The sequence below is a fragment of the Sinohyriopsis cumingii genome, chromosome 12 (genome assembly GCF_028554795.1).
Source record: "Sinohyriopsis cumingii isolate HCF-2022 chromosome 12, ASM2855479v2, whole genome shotgun sequence".
Classification (NCBI taxonomy): domain Eukaryota; kingdom Metazoa; phylum Mollusca; class Bivalvia; order Unionida; family Unionidae; genus Sinohyriopsis; species Sinohyriopsis cumingii.
The window spans coordinates 71,189,376-71,201,305 of record NC_142972.1 but is presented as its reverse complement, the minus strand read 5'-3'; the positions used below and the strand labels follow the sequence as shown (position 1 = coordinate 71,201,305).

General features: G+C 36.9%; 2 protein-coding genes across 2 annotated transcripts in view; one reads left to right on the top strand and one right to left on the bottom strand.

Annotated features, from left to right (window-relative positions):
* The first annotated feature begins 261 nt into the window (after positions 1–261).
* LOC149786720 (uncharacterized) overlaps positions 262–11,930 on the top strand; it is a 44,828-nt gene continuing 33,159 nt past the window's right edge. The window contains exon 1 of the mRNA XM_089977222.1: positions 262–349. Within this exon, the coding sequence (XP_089833348.1) occupies positions 268–349 (82 nt within the window). The 5' untranslated portion in view covers positions 262–267. The remainder of the gene's footprint in view (positions 350–11,930) is intronic.
* Positions 9,938–11,389, bottom strand: LOC149786721 (E3 SUMO-protein ligase KIAA1586-like). The gene has a single exon (XM_089978074.1). The coding sequence runs from the start codon at positions 11,387–11,389 to the stop codon at positions 10,142–10,144; it is 1,248 nt and encodes a 415-aa protein (XP_089834200.1). The 3' UTR covers positions 9,938–10,141.

The window sequence follows — 11,930 nt, the reverse complement described above, 5'->3', positions numbered from 1 at the left end:
CGAGGAACACGCAACGTCATTTGACATAACCCTCATTGTGCATAAGAAACATCTAGAACTGGTCCACATGATATGACAAATACAAGTACAAACATAATGGTTAAGACAAATGAAGAACAAAAACAACATTAGCAAGATCAAAATAATATCATTACTTTTTACGTACCATCTTCGGCATACCGTAATGCTTTGCGCATTTTATCAATAACCGGATTAGGGCGTGGATACGTTTTTAGTATGTTTCTTAATGAAACCATAACTTTCAAAATGGAGTCCCACAATAGAGGGGTACCTCTGTTTACGTTGATTAATTTGCTATACATATCGCTAGTGTTGTCACAAATTCCAGGTAATCATGCTTATTCTAATCAATGGATGTCTTTTCCACAGGTGCTCGACGCGAGCTTGATGTTGAGAAGAAACAATTTGAAGGGAAAAAATCGTACGGTGTGACAATAATAATACCTTAGATTACCCCCATGACCCATTCTAACATAGGACCCTCTCTATCATACTGTATAAGAGAAAAGGTAAATAACTTCAAATACTTCGTTCCATCCTTGACCCTCGATTTCCTTCTGATATTTCCATCTTTAAAGGTACACGACCATACTTAATGGCTTGTTTTACTCTAGTCCTACAACGTAAGACACCTCACCCGATATTTTTGTTCTGGGGGCGATGGATCTTATTGCCTAACTAACGGCGCTGTGTAGCGTGTTTTGATGTTGATAGCAGTGTAACGAAAGCCAGATTTTTCAGGAATATCATGCACAACTGGCAACCAATAACGACGCTTTTCTACAATGTAAAGTTACAATGGTTTAGTCGGACTTTACTTACCCTGTCTGATATCTTTTCTCTAGTAAATTCAAATTCTCACAGAAGAAATGGACCTATTTTCAAGTTTCGTTGGCTTACACTTCAGTTGGCTGGAAATATTATTCTTTAATGAAATGAATAAAAATATATTATGCCTATTGGAACTGTAAGCAACATTTCATTTCATTCAAGAAACATATCCCCCACATGAACCTACTTAAACATACTTCGGCATACCTCAACTACCATCGCATTGTAACAAATTCAAATGTATGTCAACGGAACATGAAAATGCATCCATTTGCTAGTGTCATATTTTCATTCCGCCAGGATAAAGACAGCACAGTAAATATATTAACAGTAAGTATATTAATTACACATAAATTAGTGGAAGATTGTTGATATAGGCTGCCAGGTGTGTGAGATGTTCCTGAAACTTTGACAACTCATTCCGATGTCAACCGACATCAGAACACGCTATAAAAAAAAGAAGCCATTATTTGGATAGTAAGACATGGCACTAAAACAAAAACAATATGTGCTATGTCCATAGGTGTCAACCAGTTGAGATGAAAACCTGTATGCCAGACCAACAAAAACCTTACAGAGACCAAAAAACCTTACACGGAAAAATGCATTCCTTCATTATATAAGATCAACAGTTTTAAAACAACAAATGCCATAAATGAACTAATTTTACACACATTTACATAAATACTTACATCTGTGAAAATTTATTTCATTTTTTATTTTGATTTTCAGTGTGTTGTAACACACACATACACACAGTATTATATGCAACACATGCACCCTTTGCACCTTTCAAAATGTAATTGTGGTTAGAGCGTCTGCCTGAGATGCAGGAGGTTGTGGGTTTGATCCATGGCCGAGTCATACCAGAGACTTACAAAAATGGTACCTACAGCTGCCTCGCTTGGCACTCAGCATTAAGAGGTTAGTGTTAGGACTGGTCGGCCTGGTGTCAGGATAATGTGACTGGGTGGGACATCATGCTACATGTTTGTGGCATGATGTCCCAGTGCTAGACATCACTATAAACTCTCACACTGCAGACATCATAGCTATATGACTAAAAAATTGTTAAAGCTACGTTAAAAATCCAAATCACACACACACACACACACAAAATGTAATCAAGGGTTTTAAAGTCTATGCAGCAGGTGTCAGTGTTCATTTTATCTGCATTCAGGAACATCCTACAATATGTATGTATTTTTTTCTTTATAGAAAACGATATTTCACTGTCTGCATTGTTATCTGGCAAGGCAAATAGTTGCTGAGTAACTAATTTCAGATTTGGGAAGTGGATGCCACCAGCACTAATTGTCTGGCTGATAATACCCAGCCAGTAGCTACAAAAGCTCCTTTTCTGGCGATTGTCTGTGAACACGGGCACACACTCATCAGGCAGCATGCAATAATCCTCAAACACATCTTTAAGTGTTTCATGATCCAGGTGTGGCGCAACTCAAAAACAAAAGTGTCGCTACTAGTTAAAAAAGGATGTGCTAAATATTTTGAAAATCGAATTTTCAAGGTGTAATATTGGATTCTTTAGATTTATCATGGTCTCATTATTACATATTTATATTTTCCCCCATAAACCCTTAGTCCTACAGTGCAAGACCTCGACCTGATATTTATTTTTGGGGCGTTGAAGTCTTATTGCCCAATGACGGCACTGTGTAGCGTGTTCCGACATCGATTAACTTCAGAATGATGAGTCAAATTTTCAGGAATATCTCACAAACTTGATATCACACATTGGCGCTTTTCTACAAATTAAATTTATAGTGTTTTAGTCAGACTTTATTTACACTGATGTCTTTTTCCCAATAAATTCAAATTCCCTCACAAGCAAATGGACATGTTTTCAAGTTCCACTGGCCTACATTAAAGTTGTTTGGAATGCTATGGAAGTTTTGAATACCAAAATCGGTTTAAAGGATCATAAGAATCTTGAACGAAACAAAGCTATCTAAACACTTTCTTCAATATTAATATATTTGTATTCGTTTTGTTAAAGAAATATTCTTTCACTTAAACCAATTTTGGCATTCCCTGCTTCCATTGCTTTCCAAAGCATATCAGAGTTATCCCCACATTGATTGCGCATAGCTGAAAAAGATTCTGGATTGCACTTGATTTTTTTAAAAATTCAGTTCATTCTTGCGGGAATAAAAAATAACAAAATATACGCTCATTTTTATAAGAAAAAACGTACAAAACAATTTTTACTTCCGTACACTGATGGAAAAAAATACAAATTACAGGTTGACAGGTATGGCCATGTCTTTCATTGTAGGACTAGTTTTGCTCCTGAGATATTGATGTTGTGACAAAAAAAAACAATAATCTGACCCTCGATTTCCTTCTGCTTTTTCCATCTTTAAAGGCACACGACCATACTTAATGGCTTGTTTTACTTCAGAGATATTGATGTTGAGAATAAAAACAATAAACTGAAGAAAAAATATCATACAGAGTGATAAAAATATCTTAGATTACCCCATGACCTGTTCTGACATAGGACCTGCTCTATCATACTATATAAGCCATCATTGACTTTTCTGCTCTGTACCAAACTGAAGTTACGGGTTCTGAAACGTGTGATTTTTGTCTGGGGGGAGAATGCTGTGCTCATGTGACAGCCAGTGAAAAGAGCTATATATACCATGTTTGTGACTCTACAATACATCCCTTCTTTAATTACAGAACAGTGGTAGATGCAAAATGGCGAAATATGACTGGCTCAAAAGGTTTTACTTTAATGTATACTGTCATTAATTTAACACATTCGAATGATTTCTAACATGATGCAATCATGTTATTACCTATTTTTGCATGGCTACATGTAGTCTACATCGTGAAACGGTTCCCTGATGCATGTATGTCATTTCAGTATAACCTTTTGAGCCAACCATATTTCGCCATCAATGTGTTCCCCATAGTGTACATGTTTTGAAAATGGGAGTTGCTTGTATACGATGTGTGCAGTGATGAAAACAATGTCTAATTCCTTCATGGAACAGGATTCCTGAAGTTGAATCAAGTTAATGGTAAGTAAAAACTTAAAGACAGAAATAGCAGAAGGAAATCGAGGGTCATGGGTGGAACCAAGTATTTGGAAGTTACATACCTTCTCTCTTATATAGTATGATAATGAGGGTCCTGTGTCAGAACTGGTCATGGGGGTAATCTGAGGTATTTTTGTCATTCTACATGGTTTTTTCCCTTCAGATTATTGTTTTGTTTTTTTCAACATCAAGCTTACATTGAGCACCTGTGGTCTTTTCTATAATGGTTCCTTTCTAGAAAGAAGAGTAGCATTTCAAAAAGCTTATAAAATTAGGCACACGATCAAAATCTATGGCTTGTTTTACTCCCGAGATATTTTTCTATTCATCAAGCCATCATTGACTTTTCTGTGTTGTACCAAACTGGAGTTACAGGCTCTCAAACGTGTGATTAAGGCACATTTTTCCTGCCAGGACAACACTCATGTGACAACCGGTTAAAAGAGCTACATATACCATGTTTGTGACTATGATATATCCCTTCTTTAATTACAGAACAGTGGTAGATGCAAAAAGTAAGTTTTTACTTACCATTAACTTGATTCAACTTTAGGAATCCTGTTCCATGAAGGAATTAGACATTGTTTGGTACAACACAGAAAAGTCAATGATGGCTTGATGAATAGAAAAATATCTCGGGAGTAAAACAAGCCATAGATTTTGATCGTGTGCCTTTAAAGACAGAAGTAGCAGAAGGAAATCGAGGGTCATGGGTGGAACCAAGTATTTGGAAGTTACATACATTCTCTCTTATATAGTATGATAATGAGGGTCCTGTGTCAGAACTGGTCATGGGGGTAATCTGAGGTATTTTTGTCATTCTACATGGTTTTTTCCCTTCAGATTATTGTTTTGTTTTTTTCAACATCAAGCTTACATTGAGCACCTGTGGTCTTTTCTATAATGGTTCCTTTCTAGAAGGAAGAGTAGCATTTCAAAAAGCTTATAAAATTAGTTTGCATGAGCCAATGATTTTCCTATATGCAAAATTTGCACACACGTATACACCGCTCCCTCGATAACTCGCGCCCGGATAACTTGTGATCCCGCTTATAACGCGGTGTCCGTCTTGGATCCCGATTTTTTCCAGAGAAAATGTATTTAAAATATCTTTAAAATATGCTGAACATGAAAAAATTACGATAAGAATTGATAAATTAAACCTTGATACATTGCTCGTTTTATCATCGAAAATGGTGATTAATGCCCGTAAAAATAGAATCCATATTTAGAAATTTGCAAGTCCTAAAGAAGAATTAATTTCAGAGATCTCGAAAATGCTTAATTACGCGTATTTGGATGCCAATTTTTGATCTGAGACGCAGAAAATGACTGAGGCGAGAGTCCTCTGTACGCATCTAATAGGTGCACGGGAAAATTCAAAGATTTGCCGGTCCTGTTTCAGCCACCTGCTTTGTGGGAAAATGTGTTGATCAGTTAACTGTGCTGATATTTACAATGACAGAATTCAGTGACTGAAGACTCTTTGATGTACTGTTGCCAATTTATAAGAGTACATTAAAAAAAAAAAAAGAACATGATGCAACAGCTAGGCGGCTAGTTCAAAGGCTTTGACTGTCGGCCAGGTGAGAAAATGTACTGATATTTAGTGATTGAATTCAGAGGCAGAAAGACCCAGTTTTAAAATCCTAGCGAGACCTCTGTTTAAAGATATCATTTATTATGTAAGTTTTTATGATAAATAGTTGTCAGTATACTGTAAATAAACAGTCTGGTGAAATAGCGATCAATGAAAACTTCTGATAAATGCTAACAGGTGGCAACAGAGAATGAAATAAACACCAATTAAACGTCTTCCTGTGTGAAAGTCACGTTCTAATCCTTTAATTCCGTTTCAGTGTAAACATTATAAACACAACATATTCTGTTCATTGAAAACATGAAAAGAGTCAATCGACCGTCACATCGAAACCCGTGAGTACTTCTGCCAGAACCTAATTACATGCCGGCTTTGTTCTGATCAACAACTTGGGGAAGTGTTTGTTGCATTAAAAAAAAAAATCGATTACAAGAGACCTGGGGTGCTGGATTAAGGGTCTTGGAGCTGCCTTTGATGTAAAGCAAAACGGTAACAGAGACAGCGATGATGATAGTGACTTCGAATGTTTCAATGAAGCTGATGTCATTAATGCCGAGGCTGTTTGGGAGAAATTCGTACAGACTCATGGTCCTGAGATGGGCGTTTCTCTTGATGATATGGAGGAGTGGATTTGTGCTGACAGTGATTGCCCCACAGCCGAATACATGTCAGATGAAACTATAATTAATTTTATAACGAACAAATTTGCAGCAGAAGACGATCCTAACTGGAGTAACACAAGTGTTGAAAGTGATGCAGATGTTGCACCCCACCCCCAGCCCGCTACACAGGAAGCAATCAGATATTTTGATATTGCCATAAGGTGGCTGGAGACCCAAAATGTTGACTACATAAAGCTCATGCAGTTGAGAAATCTGAGGGATTTTGTTCGGTGGCAGAGAAACCAAGGAATAACACACACAAAAAAAATTAACTGATTTTTTAAAAAAGTGAATTGATATTTGTCAAGCATGGCACAAACGGCAAGTATTAACTTATTCTAATTTACGTTGTTATAAATTTGTAGACCAATTAAATATGTTAGTACTGATTAACTCTTGTTTTTTTGTTTTCCATTTTACTTCTATCGCATTCAAATCTATCTATCTATCGTTCGATCGACACTGTTTCTCGAAAAGAGTCAATCTTTTGTATATAAAAAAACGTCTAATTTGGATCAAACAATAAAACTAGAATGTATCCAATTCAGCATAAAAATTAGTGACGTAGTACACAATGTGTGAAGTGGTACACATGTTAAGCAAACGGAACCACGTGGAATAATGTTTTGGATGATCGCCTCAATATACTGTAATTTATCCTGAAATTAATGTTGTCCTATGAGGAAATAATAAAGTACACCGTTATGAAGAGATATTTATTCACAGTTAATCTCAGAACGATTATAAAGTGAGTATTCAACAGTATAATCTGCCTACCCCCCCCCCCTTATTTTTCTGTTATGTCGTCAATCACTTGATTGGTTTTGGGCTTATTTTATAAGTCCCTCGATAACTCGCGCCTCACTTATAGTGCGGTCGATGTTTCTGGACCCCGATGTGCGCGAGTTATCGAGGGAGTGGTGTACCACCATGCCAGCCAATTTTGTGTGTCAGGTAATTCTGCACAATGATATGTCGTTTCTGTAAACATAGGATCACGTTATTTTGAGTAAAAGTCCATTTTGTATAGTGAAAGAAATATCATGCTTTAAGTAAGAAAAAGTGATATTCATGAAGTTTACAAAATTATCCCACATTTTCGACTCATAATGCATTCGAAAATGTGATTTCTAAATGTCAGAATTGAAGACCCACTCAGTGATGTTCTTGAACCTGTAACCCAGAAAATCCTTTTTACTATGTATCAGGGGCCCCGAGTGGCCAAGTCATGTAAAGCACTCTCTGTTATGGATCACTGCCATATCACCTGTGTCAGCGTGGGTTCGAGTCTCGGACTTAGCCAATGTGGGTATGTGAGAAAGCTTGCCAGTAGCTTCTTGTGGGTCGGTGGTTCTTTCCAGGGTTTTTCCGGGTTCTTCCTCCACCATTAATACTGGCTGCCATGTATAGCCTATCGTGTGCTGAAAAATGGCGTTAAACCCTACTACAACAACAACAACTACTATGTATCATTTAGAATCATTAAAATGAATACATTATTTAAAAGATAGAAATGTATACCTTAAAAAAACTAATGCATCTTAATCCAAGTTTGCAAGTTGTCCCACACATACAAAATTGTCTGCTACCCCACGTCAACTTGTCACTAAAATGGGATTCTCAAGAAATTCCACGATGTATTGTCTTTTTCTAAATTATTTAGTAATTTTTCCCCATGAACAAGACGTAAACACATTACATCCTATTGTTTTTCTCTTCCACCATAATATTTTTTTTTAATGTTGAACTTTACTAACTTTTTTATGATATTGGTTTAGTTTGCTTAATATCTATTGCCGTTGATTGGCATTGTTACGTTGAATTTTGTAAAACTAGCTATAAATCTGACCTAATTACTCGACTGAACTGCAGACAGAAACAGTCCAAAGTACTGAACTGCAAACAGAAACAGTCCAAAGTAATGTATTTCATTTCTATAGCCCTATGATAAACATTACATCTTTTCAAAGCTGTGTGCTGAATAGGCCGCCATATCGCGAGTTGTGAAAACACGGGCGTGGTATCCCGTGCATCCAAAATTATACTATTTTGAGGAGAATATTCTGTTGACAATTGCCTCTTTTCAAATGGTAAGCATTGCAGTATTTTATTTTTGTCAATCGGTCAAATTCGGTATGTGTTTCGCTTTATTATTGGTGATGGAATCCTTAGGTGTGCAGAAATGCTTGATAGCACTGTATACATGTGACAGAACCAGGGCATCAGACAAGTAGATCTTTTATAAGTATACTAGCTTCTAAACCACAGGGATTACACTGGGCTTCGCGATAAAAAATACCATCTGCCATTCTTTTTGGCGATAACATTGTTGGCTGTTAAAAATTATATATACAGTCTTGGGTTTGGAGTTGAGAAATTCAAAGGCACCTTGACAGGAAGCCGCAAACTTGGATATAAAATTGCACTGGAATCTATTGTTACAGAAACAAATCCTTTGTTCATATTGACAAAACACCCTAACATGGCATTGTTATATCATAATCTGCTTATGCTGATGTCCGGCCTTAGTACTTTAATATAACCCAAATAGTCATGCTACCTGACTAGCTACAATCAGCCACCTCTGAAATCGGGAACAGAAATGGCCTCAATCTGCCAGATGAAGGCAGTATTTTTCCTTTTTGAAAAGTGTACCAGAAAAAATTGTTTTGCTGAAACTTCAAAGAAAACTGAATACCTTTGAAGTATCAGTTGTTCTATATAGATACTAAGCAAATGGAATTTTTTTTGTCTCAGTCAGTGTTTTACAGTTATTTGATGTTGCTGCAGCAATAACAAATGGGCATTTGTTTGGTCCTTCAAAGGGCACCTTTAGTGGTGCCTTCAATAACATATGAACCTTCATTAAAGCAAGCCAACAACCTTTGATCAAGGATAGTTGGCAACAAACTTAAATAAAAGCATTGTTACATTTTTTCTATAGTGATTTGAACATGTTTATTTTGCCTTGAAAGTTTCCTGTTTGCAACAAAAATGTTCATGCTTACGATCACTACCAATGGCGGTTTAATGTTCCAGTATTTTGAAACAATATATATCTGGCCATTGAGTTAAATAAAGGTGGGACATCTAGCAAGACTTATTAACTTATTGATTTGTTCAATTGTTTTATTTCCCTATGAATAGTCTCATTCCATTGGTTGCCATGGCATCATGGTTGTTGTCTCTGGCTGACCAAATTCTAGGCCAATTTAAGTACACATAAATCAGTGTTTCCCTTTAAACACATTTGTGCATCAGGGATGCATGCTGAGGAAAATTGATGCACACATTTTGTTGCAGCGCGTTTTTTTATATGCAAAGGATTTGCATAATTCGATCAGGATTTATTTAATATCCAATGCATTGGATGATTGGTGGCGTCATGTATACTTCGAGCATAGGCATTGAATGGTTTCTCACTTTGTTTACTCACTATGTTGTGCACCTCTATTCATATAGCATAGTGTAACGCAGGGAACATACAAAATAAGGAACCAGACTAGCTTTGGCAATGTTATGACAGAGTAGCTTCCCATAATCTCGAGAGCACTCACGCGATTTCCATCAAGCTCAGCAAGATGTCATCTTGATGTTTAACCTCAATGCTTGTTGCACTAGAAAGTGATCTTCAGATTAAAATGTCATGCACTAAGAATCATTAGCGAAGAAAAGTGAAAGAAGCGGAACACAAAATAGTAACTGTGGATCTAACTTCAGTGAAAACTGGAGAAAATTATTCCATTGCAGGGATGGTCCTGGCTTTTAAAAAGCTGTCGCCAAAAAAATCGCCAACCTCAATATTTTGTTGCCAATTTTCAAAAAGTGTCGCCAGAACAAGTAGTGTACATTTTTCCAAGTGTTAATTTAGTCTATTAATGTAACAGGCAATGAAAATTACAAAAGATGGGTAGTTAATACTTTAATTACAACAAGCATTAACAAAATGTTACAAAGTGTTACATGAAGATCCATTGCGATTTTAGGGCTGCCCACTTATTGAATGCAGTTTCAGAGTCTAATTTTTCACATCTGTACATGCTGATTCTCATTAAATTCTCGAGAGATGAGATGCAGAGTTTACTTCTGATGTCAGTTTTTATGAGGTTCATCTTACTGAATCCACGTTCACAGTCTACAGTGCTGACAGGTGACACCAGTAGTCTCTCAGCAGCCGCAGATGCGCAAGGGTATGTTGCCCTGGATCTCACTGCCAACTGAATCAAGTCCTTAACACCTCTATACACCTTACCATTCCTGAGAACTTGAACCCTAGCATAAGCCACAAAGCCAGCCAACTCCTGACTAACCTCTGACTGATTACCTAACCCACAAGTAGACAAGTAATCTGAAACAATACCTGAAACCTCTGAAAGAATGGAACTGTTAGCCTGTGAACCATACAAATAGGGATCAAACAACTTGGTTAGAGCACTCAAAACTATCGAATCACCCTCCTCCGTGAACCTTGCTTTTAGATTATCTATAACAATATCTATAAATTTGGCACAAGATGATGCAGCCTCCAACCTTCGCTTAGCACCATCACTAATTGTATGGCCTTTGTACTCAAAAGTACACAAACCTGATGAATCTAAACTTGATTCTGCTGGAATCTCAGAAAGAAACCTAGAAATGTTACTACCAGACTCAAACCTCAGTCTTTCAAGAAGCTCAACAGTGGAGTGGAGAAGGGGATTAACCTCTGTAAAGTCAATATCAGATCTCTGATAAGCTTGACACAGAACTGCCAAAGGCCTCAGAATGTCAGCCATATAGTTTGCTGTATAAGCAAATTTGAAACAAGCAATGGGCTTATACAGTACAAGAGCCTTTGCAGACTTGTCTTCCAAGAAGACACTAACTAGAGCTTGAAAATTATCAACAACTGCCTGTACACTACCTTCAAAACTCAGCCACCTTGTGTGGAATACCTGATGCAAGCGAGTGTGAGAAGACTCCAACACTGACTGAATTGCCACAAGCCTACACATATTACGGGGGGAATATGCAAAATACTTGTACATGTACATGTTATTCAGTATATCTTGAAACTTGAGCATGTATCTAACCTCATCAGCTGCAGCACCTGTACCCAGAGCTAACCTATGTGCAATGCAGCGAGTTGCAAGCAAACCTTTAGTAGCCTCCTTCAACCTGGTAACAACACCACTCTTGCAACCCAACATGTCTGCAGCACCATCCATTGATACACCAATCAGATTGTCCAGACTAAAACCAAATGACTTAATTAAACCTAACAACTCTGAATATATAGATTCTGCATTTGCGGTTTGAAGCTGACAAATACCTAGAAATTGTGCCACTTGTTCAACACTGCCAACCAAACTAGTTAAGTACCTAACATAATCAAATTCTGATGTACTGAAACATATGTGCTCTCGTCAAGCATGACACTGTAAACACGAGATTCCTTGACCTTGGTAACCATCTCATCAACTATTACATCGGCCAACGACTGCTGAAAATCACTGGTGCTTTTGTGACTGTCATACGATGTGTGCTTACCTACTTTGAGGTCTGAGAGTTGGGTGGCACCCTGAAATAGAAATAATCATTAATTTTGTATGCCATAAATATTTAATTTATAATTATACATGTTCTGATATATATATATATATATATATATATATATATATATATATGATTAACAAAATATTGGCATTTATACAACAATCACGGTGTACTACAGTAACATCACATTGAATATATTAAGGTTGTACACGT

Excerpts from the sequence above, each read along its gene's own strand:
- LOC149786721 (XM_089978074.1), bottom strand. The coding sequence starts at position 11,389 with ATGGATGGTGCTGCAGACATGTTGGGTTGCAAGAGTGGTGTTGTTACC.